The 18444-nt window shown below is 43.0% G+C and overlaps 1 protein-coding gene across 1 annotated transcript; it reads left to right on the top strand.

The window, feature by feature from the left end:
• Positions 1-3432: 3432 nt before the first annotated feature.
• On the top strand, positions 3433-5275 carry LOC143032556 (uncharacterized). Its single transcript, XM_076197422.1, has 2 exons — positions 3433-4592; positions 4836-5275. Exons 1-2 carry the CDS (start codon positions 3883-3885, stop codon positions 5125-5127), a joined length of 1002 nt encoding a protein of 333 aa, XP_076053537.1. The 5' UTR covers positions 3433-3882; the 3' UTR covers positions 5128-5275.
• Positions 5276-18444: the final 13169 nt, after the last annotated feature.

Below are 18444 nucleotides of genomic sequence, written 5' to 3'. Positions count from 1 at the left end.
AGTGGTCATTGTTCGTAAATTCGAAACATCATTATTAGTAAATACTGAACATATCTTCTTCGGTATTTTAACTTTATTAGTATACATTAAAGTTATCATTACTAGGACCTTATCATTATTAGTATATTCTTAACTTGGTAATAATAATATATTCCGAGTTTATCATTATTCTAAACTTGTTATAGTATATTCTAAACTTTTGAGTATTAGTACATATTAAAGTTATCATTAGTAGTGTCTTCTAAACATGTTATTGTTAGTATATTCAAAACTAATTATTAGTACGTATCATAGTTATCATTAATAGCAACTTCTACTATGCTATTGTTAGTATTTTCTAAACCTTGCATTAATAGTATATTTTAAACGTGTCATTATTACTACACATTAACGTTATGCTTAATGTAACTTTCTAAACATGTCATTACTAATAATATTCTAATTATGACAAGTTTAGAAGGTATTATTAATGATAATTTTAACGTGTTTAGAATATACTAATAATGACAATTTTAGAAGGTACTATTGCATGATAACTTTAATGTGCACTAATAATGACAAATTTAGAATATGCTAGTAATGACAATTTTGTAATATTACGGTTAGATTTAATATGTGCTAATGTGGTAATAATGACAAGTTTAGAATACCCATTGTAATATACAAGAAAAGATAAGTTCAGAAGGTACCTTAGTGACAACTTTTAGAAGGTACTATTAATGATAACTTTAATGTGTACCAATATAAACAAAGTACTATTTACTAATAGGGATAAGTTTAGAAGGTACTATAATTAATAACGTTAACATGTACTAATAAAGACAAGCTTACAATATACTAATAATGCCAAGTTTAGAAGGTACTATTAGGGATAAATTTAATGTCTACTAATAGTGGTAAGTTTAGTATATACTATTAATGTGAAGTTTAGAATATACTAATAACAAGTTTGGAAAGCACTATTAGAGATAAATTTATGTGAAATGATAATGAAAATTTTAGAATATGACAAGTTTACATGTTAATGAAAAATTGATATATAACAAAATGGGAAATTTACAAAAAACGTATAGTGCTATTAGTCAAATCTTTTATGTGTACTAATAATTACTTAAATGAGTACTAATAGTGAAAAGTTTACAAAATACTAGTAATGACATGTTTAGAATGTACTTTTAATGATAACTTTAATATGCACTAATAGTAACAAGTTTAGATAGAATATACTAAGAATAACATGTACAAGTATAGAAGGTATTATTAATAATAGCTTTAATGTGACAAGTTTACAATATACTTATAATGCAAGGAACAGTTAATGATAACTTTTATGTGTAATAATAATGGAAAGACTAGAACATACCAACAATGACTTTAATATGTACTAATAATGAAAAAAGTAAAAGATACTAATAATGGCAAGTTTGTAATATACTAATAATGACTAGTTTTAAAGATATTAATAATGCATTTAACTTTGACAAGTTTAGAAGGTATTATTAATAACAACTTTAATGTGCACTAATAATCAGAGGTATGTGTACTAATGATGGAAAGATTAGAATATACCAATAATTACAAGTTTAGAGTACTGTTCAAGACAACTTCAATTTGTACTAATAAGCAAGTTTGTGATATACTAATAAAGACAAGTTTAGAATGCACTCTAATGAATTTAATGTGTACTTATAATGAAAAGTTTAGAATATGGTAATGATAAATTTAGAAGGTACTATTGAGATCTTTAATGTGTGCTAATAGTGACAAGTTTAGAATATAGTAATAATGAGAAATTTAGAAGGTACTATCATTTACAAGTTTAGAATGCACTAATAATGAAAAGTTTGGAAAATATTATCAATGTTATACTAATATATACAAACAAATACAAAAACTACAAAATAAAAAAATATATATAAAAAATATAAAAATACAAAACATACAAATGGAAATACAAATGTATAGGCTATTAGTAATAACTTTAATGTGTTCTGAAAATGAAAAGTTTAGAATATACCAATAAGTTTAGAAGCTAATAATGACATTATCGGCTGAGAAGAAACCTGCACAGCGAAGCTATAGCGGTAATCCCCTACCACACTCCTGGCCAAATGGCCACTTCCGGAAGGGAGTGTGTGGTTGGACATTCCGCATAAATCATCGGAAATTTAAAATTCCCGGCTCTGTGCAGGTGGCGCAAGCGTCTACAACCCCACCTCCCCCTCCCTATCCCCTCCCTTCTTACTCGGCTGCACGGATTGAGCCGTCACTTAGCATCGCGGAACCAGACGAGTCGGTCACTCAACAACCCACCTTCTTTTCATGCAGGTAAGTCTGGTTCCTGCTCGTGCTCGTGTTCTCGTAGGGAGACCTACCTGTTCTCCTGCAGTTTTTCCCCTTCGGTGTTGTGTCCAGACACCTTTGGGACACCCCGTCTATGATTACCATTATTCTATTTTCAGGCCAAACGCTTGTGTGTGGAATCCGGCTGCACAGCCAGGATCTCGTCAGACGGCCACCACGACCTCTGCTCCCGCCATACCCCTTGTTTCTCACAAGCTGGCGTTGTGTGCAAAGCGCGGGTTGAGGAGATTCGTGCTGCTCCTCCCAAAACCCGTTCCAAGCTAGCTGCCCTCGAACTCCTTCGGGAGGCATGGCGCAGAGCTCGGAAATTGAAATCCGCTGACGACCCCCCCCCCCTAGTGTGGGCGGATCCGGCGTTAGGCGTGGAATTGGGCCTCGTTCGCCCTCGCCATCCGTCTCCCTATGTCTCCGAGACTTCCGTTGGTGCACAACCTGGGCCTCTCGGAGTACAAGGGGACGAGTCTGATGTTGCGGAGTATGGTGTCCCCGAGCGTCCTCAGGCCTCTCGGCAGCCCCATACATCCGACCATCAAGGGTCCTTAAAACCCTTACGGCTTGCTTTGTCAAGCACCCCCACGACCTCTGCTCCCGCCATACCCCTTGTTTCTCACAAGCTGGCGTTGTGTGCAAAGCGCGGGTTGAGGAGATTCGTGCTGCTCCTCCCAAAACCCGTTCCAAGCTAGCTGCCCTCGAACTCCTTCGGGAGGCATGGCGCAGAGCTCGGAAATTGAAATCCGCTGACGACCCCCCCCCCTAGTGTGGGCGGATCCGGCGTTAGGCGTGGAATTGGGCCTCGTTCGCCCTCGCCATCCGTCTCCCTATGTCTCCGAGACTTCCGTTGGTGCACAACCTGGGCCTCTCGGAGTACAAGGGGACGAGTCTGATGTTGCGGAGTATGGTGTCCCCGAGCGTCCTCAGGCCTCTCGGCAGCCCCATACATCCGACCATCAAGGGTCCTTAAAACCCTTACGGCTTGCTTTGTCAAGCACCCCCACGAACTCGTCTTCCTCCCTAGTTCACTCGCGTGAACCCGGCAGGAAATCTTGCTTGAAAAAGAGGTCTGCCTCACCGAGGTCCAGGACGCTCAGCTTGTCCCCACCCTCCACAGCCTCTCCCCCCAACTCACCCTCCCTTCCTCGCTCTCCTTTTCCTCGCCGTAAATCCCACAAGGGCAGGGAGCCGGAGGACGAAACGAGGGGAGAGGGAACTCTGGCTGCCCAAGTGGCTGCCCTCCTTCCGTCCCTGATAGGCCCCGTCCTTGAATCGGCCCTATCACATTATCCGGCCTTTCAGGCCGCGCAAATCATAACGCACCCCTCTCCAGAGCAACCTCCTATTGAACCTACGGCTCTAGCCCCCCCTCCCACTCTCCCTCCTGGTCCTTCCCTCCGCCCCTCCGTGCCGGCGACAGGTATAGGACTAGAAGGCCCCTCTCAGGAGGAACCCCCCAATCAGACGTCCGTCGGGTTGGACGGGGTGGAGGACCACTACAGTTCTTCTTTACCTTATCCTTCTACCATGACGGACTCTTTTGAGTTCCGCCCCTTCTCATGGTGTGACCTTCCCCGGTCCTGGGAGTACTCGTTTGGAGAAGGCCACAAGCTAGTGGCCTGGTCTCCCGACTACTCGCTACCGGAGGGCTGGAGGAGGCGAGATGACGTTATCCTAAAGTGGGCCAACGACGAGGAGGGGGCTAAGGTTCTATATAAGATTCGACCCCTCTCCGCCCCGGCCTCCACGCCCTCCAGGATTTCCACCTCTAACACTCTGGACGCATTAGGTGCTCTCCTGGAGAACCCTCGTTTAAACCCTGATGGGCATATGTTTGTCGACAGGTCGGGGGACTCGCCGGCGGTAGCACTCTCCCCAAACGCCTGGTTCCCGCAGGAGAAAGGGGAGAAGGCCTTAGACATCCCTGCTCTCTTCGAGCGGGCCCAAGACCAACCCAAGACGGTTCCTCCTCGACGGCATATCCCTTCATCATTCCCCGTCGTCCTGCCACCACCCTTCGCGCCGGAGGGCCTGCGCGATTGCTTATGGCACTCGGGCAGGGACCCCGCCCTCCCCCATCAACTTAGTGAACCGGAGGCTAAGTTGCTGACGACGGAGGCCTCGACCAGACAAGACCTTGCCTCTACCATCTCGACCGTCACGGCAATCGCGATGATGAGGAACTGGCTGACGACGCTCGCCACGAGCTTTGAGGACTTCCCGCGGGAAGAATTGAGGTGAGTGGGATATTTCAATCTATACAGAGGGTCCAGACCTGTCCTGGCGAGAGACGCTCAGGTAGCTTCTTCACCCAGGACGGAGCCTCTTGACTAGCGCCCGAGGACGAGGTCGTTCGGAAACGACCTCGGCCTCGCATATGTTATACGTTCTACAATTGAGCGATGTGACTTTATTACACCCTCCGGGGATCGGGATCCTTCTCGCCCTACTAATTTGATTCGCGTGTTTTCTGTATGCAGACACACCCTGGCGGCACTCTCTACCGTGGCAGAGGGTACAGCCAACATGGCGTCATCAGCCCTACCCCCAGCAGCGAGGGCCTTCACCGCGGCTCGTTTGGCAGCTCGTCAGTCTGCAACGCGGTCGGCCCCGGAGATAGCTCGCCGGGGCGTGGTGAGAGCAGCTCCCCTTTCCCGTGGTCTGTTCGACCAGGAAGCGACAGACCGCGTCTTCGCTACGGTCCCGACCGTCATCCAGATCCAACAACCCTCCCAACCTTCGGAGACACGCGATAGTGACCATCTCCGCTAGCACAGTTCTGGACTTCCTGTCTTGGCTAGCTGACACCACCAACAGGGCACCGGCGACGATCTCGGCTCACTCCGCAGCCCTCGCTGATCCACTCTGCTTCGGCATGAACATCAGAGTGCCACAAAGGGAGCGAAACCTTCTAATGAAGGGGATCCGCGCCTCGAGAGAGCCGAGACGTCAGCCGGTCCTAGCCTGGTCCTTGCATCGTGTTCTGCAGTACCTGACGTTCGAAGGGACCATCATGGAGGGGGAACACTTCCTTCAACGTGCCGTCTTTCTGCTCGCCCTGGCTACGGGTTACAGGGCGTCACAGCTGGCGGCGATCACCCGCCACCAGTCCTTCTCCAACCTGGAGGAGGACTGCTCTGCCCTAACTCTCGCTCCATCACCTACATTCCTAGCCAAGAATGAGCAGGCGGACGACATGATTGGCCCTATCAGAATACCATCCTTCCTGGAGGAAGGAAACCCACACCCGCTGTGCCCGGTCCGTGCGTTTAAAGACTACGTGGAACGCACGGAAGGGGTGTCCGAGGATCATCTCTTCTACAATTCGAAATCTCGGAACCCCCTAACCCCGAGGTCCCTGGCGCGTCTACTTTGCCGCATTATAGAGAAGGCCGACCCGGGCCATGCCCCCCACGCCCACAACATCAGAGGCCTCGCGGCATCGCTGGCATTTCTCCGCACTCACTCTGTGGAACGGGTGCAGGACCTCGGGGGCTGGGCATCAGCAACTTCCTTCAAGACACGGTATCTCTACCACTCGATCACCCCTGTCCCATGTGTCGCCATGGGAACGGCTCCACCCCTCTCTTCGCAAAAGAAGGGGGGCAAAGGGCGACCGAGGGGTAGGGGAAGGCCCAGGAACCGCTGAGCAAGATACAATATTCTACATAGAATTTATGCACTATGTAAATTGTACAATATTATTTTTATAAAAAATAAACAAATGAATATATATATATATTGATATTGATATCGATATAAGTACTTGATGCTTTTTGTCTCCCCTCTACTGAATGATAAGATGAATAGTCTCCCATACGAGACACACGTAATAACGGCTTGAGCCCTGTCCTCGACTACAATTTGGGCTTCACCTTCTCCTCCCACCTATCCTCGTCTCATGCTTAGCTTCGCTGTGCAGGTTTCTTCTCAGCCGATAATACTTCTTTGTCGCGGCTAGTGCCGCTTAAATTGTTTTTATCGGCTTAAGAAACCTGCACAGATTTAGGGTCCCTCCCTCCTCCCACAGGCGAAGCCTTCATTTCTCATTGAAGTGACGGCTCAATCCGTGCAGCCGAGTAAGAAGGGAGGGGATAGGGAGGGGGAGGTGGGGTTGTAGACGCTTGCGCCACCTGCACAGAGCCGGGAATTTTAAATTTCCGATGATTTATGCGGAATGTCCAACCACACACTCCCTTCCGGAAGTGGCCATTTGGCCAGGAGTGTGGTAGGGGATTACCGCTATAGCTTCGCTGTGCAGGTTTCTTAAGCCGATAAAAACAATTTAAGCGGCACTAGCCGCGACAAAGAAGTAATTTTAGAATGTACTTTTAACGATAACTTTAATGTGTACTAGTAATGAAAGGTTAAAGGTACTATTAATAGTAACTTTAAAGTGAACTAATAATGACATATTTAGAGTATACTAATACTAAGTTTAGGATATACAAATAAAGGCCGGGTAGGTACTATCAATGATTACTTTAATGTGTGCCAATAATGAGATGCTTAGAATATACTATAAATGACAATTTTATAAGAAACAATTAATGATAACCTTAAAGTTTAGTAATAATGACAGGTTTAGCATATACTGGTAATGACAAGTTTAGAAAGTACTATTAATGATGACTTTAGAGTGTACTAATACTGAAAAGTTTATAATATACAAATTATAAAAAGTTAAGAATAAAAAATAAGGACAAGTTTCGAAGAAACTAATATTGACATGTAAAATATAACAATAATGATCTGTTTAAAAGATCCTATTAAATGCTATCTTTAATGTATACTAATGATGGCACGTAATAATAATAAGTTTAGAAGGTACTGTTAAGTTTAGAATATACTAATAATAACAAGTTGAGATGTTACTATAATTGTTAACTATAATATGTACTAATAATGAATTTAGAATATACTAATAATAATAAGTTTAGAAGGTACTAATAACGTTATTATGAACTAATAATGACAAGTTTAGAATATACAAACAAAGAAAATTCATAAGGTACTATAAGTAGTGATAATGAAAAAAATAGAATATACTAATACTGACAAGTTTAGAATATAACAATTAAAACAAGATTAGAAGGTATTTTTAAAGATAACATTAATGTGTACTAATAACGAGAATTTTAGAATATACTATTAATGAAGAGTGTGAAAATACAATTAGAATCTTTATTGTGTACTAATAATGACAAATATAGAATAAACTTATAACGATAGGTTGAAAAGGAACTGTTAATGATAACTTTAATGTGTACTAATAAAAACAAATTTAGAATATATTGTAGTAGTGACAAATCTTTAACGATAATGATAACTTTAATGTGTAATAATTTTGACAAGTTTAAAATATACTAATAAAAAGTTAAAAGGGTACTGGTATTGATTAGTGTAGAGGGTGCTATTAATGACTTTAATTTTCATTAAAAATAAGTTTAGAACACACTAATAATGCCATGTTTAGAAAATACTAATGATAGATTTAATGTGTACTAATAATGTCAAACTTGGAATATAGTAACAATGAAAAGATTAGAAGATACTATTAATGGTAATTCACTAATAATGACGAGTTTTGAATATATAACGATATCTTTAGAATATACTAGTTTAAACTATAATAATAATGACAACTTTAACATATACTAATATTGCCAAGTTTAGAATATACTAATAATGATATAATGGCAAGTTTAGAATATACTAATAATGACAAGTTTAGAATATTCCAATGTAGACATGTTTAGAATATACGTATTATGAGAAATTTGGAAAGTACTAATAAAGATAACTAATAATGAAAAGTATAGAACATTTTAATGATGACAAGTTTAAAAGGTACAATGACAAGTTTAGAATATTCCGATAATGATGCTATTAATGATAACTAATAATGACGAGTTTAGAATATACTAAAAATTACAAATTTAAAGGGTACTGTTAATGATAAGTATCGAAGGTACTATTAATGACTATTTTACTAGTGATAAGTTTTGAACATACTAATAATGTCAAGTTTAGAATGTTTAGAATATACTAGTTTAAACTATAATAATAATGACAAGGTTTAATGACAACTTTGACATATACTAATATTACCAAGTTTAGAATATACTAATAATGATAACTTTAGAACGTCCTATTAATGATAAAATTGATATGAAGTATTAATGACAAGTTTAGAATATACCAATGAAGACATGTTTAGAGAATACAGAAGTTTAGAAAGTACTATTAATGATAACTTTAATGTGTACTAATAATGAAAAGTATAAAACATTCTAATGATGACAACTTTAAAAGGTACTATTAATGATATCTTTGATGTATACTTACAATGACAAGTTTACAACATTCTAATAATGACAGGTTTAGAAGATACTACAAAAATAACTAATAATGACGAGTTTAGAATATACTAATTATTACAATTTTAAAGGGTACTGTTAATGATAAGTTTAGAAAGTACTATTAATTACTTTATATTTTTTTTACTTATGATAAGTTTAGAACATACTAATAATGTCAAGTTTAGAATGTACTAATAAAAACAGGATTAGAAGGTACTTTTAATGATAAATTCAATGTGTACTAATAATGGCAAATTTGGAATATACTAAAAATAGTAATTAGGATATACTATTGATGATAAGTTTACTAATAATAACGAGTTTTGAATATACTAATAATGATATGTTCAGAATATACTAGTTTGAATTATAATAATAATGACAAGGTTAGAATAATGACAACTTTAACATATACTAAAATTGCCAGACTTAGAATATACTAATGATAACGTCCTATTAATGATAGATTTAATATGAACTATTAATGACAAGTTTAGAACATACTAATAATGACAAGTTGAAGACACATTTAGAATATAACAATATTGACATGTTTAGAATATACGTATAATGAGAATTCTAGAAAGTACTATTAATGATAACTTTAATGTGTACTAATAATGAAAATTATAGAACTAATGGTGACAGGTTTAAAAGGTACTATTAATGATATCTTATAATGACAAATTTAGAGCACTCTAATAATGACAGATTTAGAAGATACTATTTAAAATACTATTTAGAATAATTATTAGAATATACTAATAATGACATGTTTAGAATGTACTAATGATGACAAGTTTAGAATATTTCTTTGTCGCGGCTCGTGCCGCTTAAATTCTTCTTATCGGCTTAAGAAACCTGCACAGCGAAGCTATAGCGATAATCCCATACCACACTCCTGGTCATATGGCCATTTCCCGAAGGTTGAGTGTGGTTTGAATTTTCCGCCAAAATCATCGGAAATTTAAAATTCCCGGCTCTGTGCAGGCATGCGCATTGTCGACCCCACCTCCCCCTCCCTATCCCCTCCCTTCTTACCCGGCTAGCTCGAGCCGGACGTCGCGTCACTTCAATGAGAAATGAAGGCTTCGCCTGTGGGAGGAGGGAGGGACCCTAAATCTGTGCAGGTTTCTTAAGCCGATAAGAAGAATTTAAGCGGCACGAGCCGCGACAAAGAAATATTATCGGCTGAAAGAAACCTGCACAGCGAAGCTATGCATGAGACGAGGACAGGTGGGAGGAGAGGTGAAGCCTGAATCAAACCGTTATTACGTGTGTCTTTCCTATGGGAGACTTATTCATTTTATCATTCAGTAGAGGGGAGACAGAAACGTCAAGTACCCACGCCGAAGAATGTGACACGCACAACATTGCACTGTTCACACAATGCGTAAATTATACGAAATTTGTATCCTGTTCAACGGTTCCTGGCCCCTCCCCACTCCTCGGTCGCCCTTTGCCCCCTCCACTTTTTTGAGATGAGAGGGGTGGAGCCGTTTCCATGGCGACACATGGGACAGGGGCGACCGAGTGGTAGAGACACCGTGTCCCCAAGGGAGTCGTCGATGTCCAGTCCCTAGGTCCCGCACCCGCTCCACAGAGTGGGTGCGGAGAAACTCCAGCGACCGGCGTAGGGCCCCCGACCGAAGCCAGGGACGCAACAACCTGTGGAGTGCTGAGGGTATCGGCCCGGGCAGGTCACGCGGGAGAAGCAGTATGCTCCTGTCGACCTCCCGTACCAGCCGTCGGCGCCCCAAGCGGCTCAGTGGAAGGGCCGGGGTCGCGAAGTTGAGGCCCCCCCCCCCCCCGCCACCGAAGGAGGGAGGACGTGTGAGAGAAGCACGCTCTTTTGGCGCAGGGGAGCAACCGAAGGACGCTGACTGTGTCCCACTCAATCCCGAGCCAATAAAGTCTCTGTGTGGGAGCAAGGGCAGACCCGTCCCAGTCCACCCCGAACTCCACGTCCGCCAACACACTCAGAGCCACTGAGATGTCGGCCGATGCACCCTCCCCGGTGGGCAAATGCATCAACTAGCCGTCTAGGAACATGAGTGTGGAGACGCTTGCATCCGTCCAACGTACGCCTACCACTCTCACTAGTTTCGTGAAGATCCTCGGGGTAAGCGAGAAACCGAAAGGGAGTATGCGAGGCCAAGTTCGTTTCCGAGCGACCTCGTCCGTGGGCGTTAGTCAAGAGGCTTCGTCCTGGGTGAAGACGTTCCCTGAGCGTCTCCCACGAAGACGGGCCTGGACCCTCGGTATGTATCCAACTCACCCCAAGTCTTCCCGCGGGAAGTTCTCGAAGCCCGTGGCGAGCGTCTTCATCCAATAGTGTGCTATGGCAATTTGTGACGTCTCATCCCCCACAAGCGGACTTCTATATGTTTAATACCTAGTGACATCATGGTGTGACGTCACCGGATTGATCATGGCGCCATAGGATCGTCTCGTGACGTCACAGGGACACAAATTGACGTCATAGGACTACATGGTGACGTCAATTTATCACAATGACGTCATCTTATCATACCGTGACATCACTGAGTCACAGTGAGCGTTGAAATAAATTTTGACATGGTAAAATTCTGGACCATCATGACTGTAGATTAAATTAAGTTGAATAGGAAAAGTCATGTTCATTTCGACCTAAGTCACAGTGAGCGTCGAATTAGTTTAACATGGTAAAATTCTTGACCATCATGACTACAGATTAGCTTAAGTTTAATAGGAAAAGTCATGGTCATTTCGACCTAAGTCACAGTGAGCGTCGAAATCAATTTTAACATGGTAAAATTCTCGACCATCATGACTGTAGATTAGCTCAAGTTAAATAGGAAAAGTCATGTCCATTTCCACCTGAGTCACGGTGAGCGTCGAAATTAATTTTAACATGGTAAAATTCTCGACCATCATGACTGTAGATTAGCTCAAGTTGAATAGGAAAAGTCATGGTCATTTCGACCTGAGTCACAGTGAGCGTTGAAATTAATTTCAACATGGTAAAGTTCTTGACCATCATGACTATAGATTAGCTTAAGTTGAATAGGAGAAGTCATGTCCATTTCGACCTGTTTTTTTTTTTTTTTCTTCAAGGTCAAGGCATTTTATTTATGTAATACCTAGCACTTTGCGCCAACTTAAACTGTACTATTTAAAACTGATTTTCCTCTTCTCATTACACTAAACGATTGTAGTTTCTTTGAACTAATTTATACTCATTTTAACTAACACTAGACTCCCTAAGTCTAAAGTTCTTTTGTGTTTTACTTGGGGGTGGAACATCAGGTAAGTCATCTTTAAACTCAAGCCAAGTGAAGTTGATAAGAGGTTGGCTGTGGCTCATGAGAAGGGCTGGGTGGTGTTTTTTTTTTGTTTTGTTTTTTTAAGAAACCTGGAAGGAGGGTGGTGCCGTGAGGCGTTAGAAGACCATTGAAGCTCGGAGGTATGGGGCTGCCGAGGCCTGATGATCTTCGGGGAGCCACCCTCCGTATCATAAGACACGTCCCCTTGTCCTCCAAGAGGCCCGGGTTCTTACCACGGACGACTTGAGGACGTATGGGGAACGGAGTACGAGTGGAAAAGGTCAAAGCCTACGCCTAGGGCCTGACAAAGAAAGTTATAAGGCGTTAAAGGACCATTATTGGTCGAAGGTATGGGGCTGCCGAGGCCTGATGACCCTCGGGGCGTCACCCTCCGTATCATAGGACACGTCCCCTTGTCCTCCGAGAGGCCCGGATTCTTACCACGTACGACTCGAAGACGTATGGGGAACGGATTACGAGTGGAAAAGGTCAAAGTCTACGCCTAGGGCCTCACAAAGGGAGCCATTAAGGCGTTAGAGGACCATTATTGGTCGGATGTATGGGGCTGCCGAGAGGCCTGATGACTCTCGGGGGCACCCCCTCCGTACCATAGGACACGTCCCCCTCTCTTCCGAGAGGCCCGGGTTCTTACCGCGGACGACCCGAAGACGTATGGGGAACGGATTACGATCGTATAAGGACAAAGTCTACGCCTAGGGCCTGACGAAGCAAGCTATGAGGCTGTTAGAGGACCATTGATGACCGGAGGTTTGGGGCTGCCGAGAGGCCTGATGACCCTGGGGGGCGCCACACTCCGTACCATAAGACACGTCCCCCTGTCTTCAAAGAGGCCCGGGTTCTTACCACGGTCGGCCTGGAGACGGGGACGTATTGCGATCGTATATGGTCAAAGTCTACGCCTAGGGCCTGATACAAACCGTGAGGCAATAGAGGACCGATGATGGTCAGAGGTATGGCGCTGCCGAGAGGCCTGATGACCCTGGGGGGCGCCACACTCCGTACCATAAGACACGTCCCCCCCCGTCTTCAAAGAGGCCCGGGTTCTTACCACGGACGGCCTGGAGACGGGGACGTATTGCGATCGTATATGGTCAAAGTCTACGCCTAGGGCCTGAAACAAACCGTGAGGCAATAGAGGACCGATGATGGTCGGAGGTATGGCGCTGCCGAGAGGCCTGATGACCCTGGGGGGCGCCACCCTCCGTACCATAAGACACGTCCCCCTGTCTTCCGAGAGGCCCGGGTTCTTACCACGGACGGCCTGAAGACGGGGACGGATTGCGATCGTATATGGTCAAAGTCTACGCCTAGGTCCTGATACAAACCGTGAGGCAATAGACGACCGATGATGGTCAGAGGTATGGCGCTGCCGAGAGGCCTGATGACCCTGGGGGGCGCCACACTCCGTACCATAAGACACGTCCCCTGTCCTCCGAGAGGACCCGGGTTGTTTACCAGGGACGGCTCGAAGACGGGGACGGATTGTGCTCGTATAAAATCAAAGTCGAAGAATGAGACAAACCAGCTGCCAAGCGGAAAGCGATAAAACTAACAGACGATTAACCAGCAGGAAACGGGACCGCCTGCTCCCATGTGGGCAGCGAGTTAACCACTCGGTTCCGTTTCCGCGATCTAAGTGACGCGACGTCCGGCTCGAGCTAGCCGGGTAAGAAGGGAGGGGATAGGGAGGGGGAGGTGGGGTCGACAATGCGCATGCCTGCACAGAGCCGGGAATTTTAAATTTCCGATGATTTTGGCGGAAAATTCAAACCACACTCAACCTTCGGGAAATGGCCATATGACCAGGAGTGTGGTATGGGATTATCGCTATAGCTTCGCTGTGCAGGTTTCTTTCAGCCGATAAGGTAATATTTATGATAACTTCAATGTTTACTAATAATAACTAATTTAAAATAAATGATAATAAGAAGTGTGCGATTAATGATAAATTTTATTTGCACAAGTAATGTCAAATTTAGAATGTGGTAATAATCGGTAATTTTGATAATTGTATTGTGTTGTAATAATGTCAAGATTAGAATATAATAGTAATAATAGCTGACAAGATTAAGATTCTCTTAGAAATATCTTTAACGTGTACTATTGAAGAAAGTTTAGAATATACTAATAGTGACAAGTTTAATGTGTCATAATGTCATATTTAAAAGGTACAATTAATTGAAACTTTAATGTGTACTAATAAAGACAAGTTTAGAGTTTTTGAATAATGACTAATAATAACAAGTTTAGAATACACTAATAATGATTACTAATCAATGTTTGAATTATACTAGTAATGACAAGTTGAAAAGGAATTATCAATGATAACTTTAATGTGTTCTAGTAATGACAAGTTTAGAATATACGATTAATGACACTTTTAGGTACTTCTAATAAAAACTTTAATGTGTACTAATAATGACAAATTAAGATTATGGTATTAATGATAATTTTAACGAGTGCAAGTTTAGGATATTTCAATAACGACAAAATCAGAAGATTCTTTTGATAATAGCTTAAATGTGTACTAAGAATGACAACTTTAGGATATACAAAGTCATACAAGTTTGGAAGCTACTTTTAATGATAACATTAATGTGTACTAATTATAAATGTTGGGTAAGTTTATAACATGCTAATATTGACAAGTTTAGAAAGTACTATTAATGTATAGTGATTATGATACGTTAAGAACATACTTATAATGACAAGTATAGAAGATACTAATAATGACAAGTTTGTAAGATACTCTTAATAATAACTAATACTAATAATGATGATTATAGAACATGCTAATAATGATCATATTAAAGATACTATTAATGAGAACTTTAAAGTGTACTATTAATGACAAGTTTAGAATGTACTAATAATGAAATTTTAGAATATTTGATTAATGATAACTTTAAATTGTACCAATAGGGGCAACCTTAGAATATGAAAGTACATGTTAAGAAAGTACTATTAATGATAACTCTAATATGTACTCATAATCACATGTTTAGAATATAGTAATAACGACAAGTTTAGAAGGTGCTATTAATGATAACTTTAATATGCACTAATAATGGCAATTGTAGAGGATACTGATAATAACAAATATTAGAGATTATTATGAAAGTTGAAAATATACTATTATGGGTAAGTTTATGATATACTAATAATGACAAGTTTAGAAAGTACTATTAATGGTAAGTTTAATGAATAGTAATAATGATACGTTAAGAATATACTTATAATAATAAGTTGAGAACATACTAATAATGACAAGTTTACAATACAAACACACACACACACACACACACACACACACACACACACACACACACACACACACACACACACACACACACACACACACACACACACACACACACACACACACACACACACACACACACACGGCTCGGTGGCGGATTGGTAAGGCACTGGCCTCACAAGCCAGAGAACCGGGGTTCGATTCCCCGGCCGGGCGGAGATAAGTTTTTTTTTTGTCTCCTTTCACGTGTAACCCCTGTTCACCTAGCAGTGAGTAGGTACGGGACGTTAGTCAAGGAGTTGTGACCTTGCTGTCCCGGTGTTTGGTGTGAGTGGTCTCAGACCTACCCAGAGATTGGCAAATAATGAACTCTGAGCTCACTGCCATAGGGTGGTGTCTGACTGTCTCGACAGAGGCTGCAGCAGATCCGAGATGAATACACACATACAGCCTCACTTCTTTCCCTAACCTCCTGTCATTCTCTTGTGAGAATTTGAAAATTTGATCGAGTTTTTGTGAAATCTCCTACTTGAGCTTTATTTACATGTGCTATTTCAATCAGACATTGGTTGTATTTAAGTTGTATTTTAGGGAAAAGGTCGTATATCCAAACCCTCACCCCTACCCCTCTGGTCATGGTCAATTATTGGAAATACGCAGAAATGTCAAATACTATAGTTAATATATATAATATGAAGTTTTTAACATAAGGTGAATTATGGGCTTGTCGGTGCATTTGTTGCTGTATGCTTTTCTACCCGTACTAAATCCTTTGCGATCTTTTTCAATGTGTCCATTCAGATCACCCATGATAACTATATTTTCGGCGTATGGTAAGTCGTTCTTAACATTCTGGAGGGATTCATAGAATACTTCTCTTTTTTCTGATGGTCGACTTTGAGCGGTGCGTAGACTTTTATGAAACTTTTTTTTTGTCAGAAAGCCAGAATCCTTTTTTCTGTTCTACTCTCGTGATTCTTTGTGCTAATGTCTGCTCTTGCATTATATACGAACTGATAGTTATCATGCAAAACCCTTCTGCCTTTTCTTGCAAGTCTTGTTTCACATAAAGCAAGTATGTCGACTTTCTTTTCCTTTATCATTAATATCAATTCCTCCTTTCCTCTAAATATTCCTACATTTAATGTAGCCATTGGCAAAAATTTCCTGGGGAAGGTTCTAGAATTATTCAATAGTCAGGGTCCATTTCCTTTCGATGGTCGATCGAGGTTGATATCAGAGTTCCGAGGCAAAAAGTGAGTTTCTTGAGCACTATTTCCCGGTTCACTAGGCCTATTCCACACCATTCGAGACTATTAATTTGGTACCACGTGGCGTCCATTCCCTTTCGGCTACAGGTCCAGGTCCACATGATGAGGGTCTCCGCCAGTCGATGTCAACTATGGATGTTGCGCTCCTCCAGGTCGCAAACCACGGCTATTTTTCATCACATGAGAAAATAGGTCAATAACCCCTGACGTAGATCGAAAAAACTATATTTTTGGCTGTCTTGAGTTCTATGACCAATAATATTTCTTTGTCGCGGCTCGTGCCGCTTAAATTCTTCTTATCGGCTTAAGAAACCTGCACAGCGAAGCTATAGCGATAATCCCATACCACACTCCTGGTCATATGGCCATTTCCCGAAGGTTGAGTGTGGTTTGAATTTTCCGCCAAAATCATCGGAAATTTAAAATTCCCGGCTCTGTGCAGGCATGCGCATTGTCGACCCCACCTCCCCCTCCCTATCCCCTCCCTTCTTACCCGGCTAGCTCGAGCCGGGCGTCGCGTCACTTCAATGAGAAATGAAGGCTTCGCCTGTGGGAGGAGGGAGGGACCCTAAATCTGTGCAGGTTTCTTAAGCCGATAAGAAGAATTTAAGCGGCACGAGCCGCGACAAAGAAATATTATCGGCTGAAAGAAACCTGCACAGCGAAGCTATGCATGAGACGAGGACAGGTGGGAGGAGAGGTGAAGCCTGAATCAAACCGTTATTACGTGTGTCTTTCCTATGGGAGACTTATTCATTTTATCACTCAGTAGAGGGGAGAAAGAAACGTCAAGTACCCACGCCGAAGAATGTGACATGCACAACATTGCACTGTTCACACAATGCGTAAATTATACGAAATTTGTATCCTGTTCAACGGTTCCTGGCCCCTCCCCACTCCTCGGTCGCCCTTTGCCCCCTCCACTTTTTTGAGATGAGAGGGGTGGAGCCGTTTCCATGGCGACACATGGGACAGGGGCGACCGAGTGGTAGAGACACCGTGTCCCCAAGGGAGTCGTCGATGTCCAGTCCCTAGGTCCCGCACCCGCTCCACAGAGTGGGTGCGGAGAAACTCCAGCGATGCCACAAAGTCCCTGATGCTGTGGGCGTGCGGGGCATGGCCCGGGTCGGCTCTCTCCCAAAAAGCGGAAGGGCAGGTGCGCCCGGGACCTCGGGGTTAGGAGAATCCTAAATTTCGAGTTGTAGAAGAGATGATCCTCAGAAATCTCTTCCGTGTGGTCCACGTAGTCTTCGAACGCACGGACCGGGCGCAGTGGATGTGGGCGTCCTCCCTCCCGGAAGGATTGTATTCTGAGAGGGCCGATCATGTCGTCCGCTCGGCCGTTCCTGGCCAGGAATGTTGGTGATGGAGAGAGGGTTAGGGCCGAGCTGTCCTCCTCCAGTTTGGAGAAGGACGGGTGGCGGGTGATTGCCGCCAGCTGTGAAGCCCTGTAGTCCGTAGTCAAGGCGAGCAGAAAGGCGACGCGTCGAGGGAAGTGTTCTTCCTCCATAATGGCCCTTTCGAACGCCAGGTACTGCAGAACACGATGCATGGACCAGGCCAGGACCGGTTGATGTCTCGGCTCTCTCGAGGCGCTGATCCCCTTCATTAGGAGGGTTCACGCCCTCTGTGGCACTCGGATGTTCATGCCAAAGCGTAGCGGATCAGTGAGGGCTGTATAGTGAGGCAAGATAGTCACCGGTGCCCTGTTGGTGGAGGTAGCCAGCCAAGTCAGGAAGTCCGGGACCATGCTGGCGGAGATGGTCACCATCGCTTGTCTCCGAAGGCAGTTCCGGAATCTCCGTCAGCAGGACCCACACTGCCGCACTGAGGACGGAAGGTGAGCTCTGAGCATCTTGCCTGCTGCCTCT

This window comes from Oratosquilla oratoria, chromosome 14, assembly GCF_046742065.1.
Source record: "Oratosquilla oratoria isolate Oo_2021 chromosome 14, ASM4674206v1, whole genome shotgun sequence".
In the NCBI taxonomy this organism is placed as follows: domain Eukaryota; kingdom Metazoa; phylum Arthropoda; class Malacostraca; order Stomatopoda; family Squillidae; genus Oratosquilla; species Oratosquilla oratoria.
This window is presented reverse-complemented; position numbering and strand designations above follow the sequence as displayed.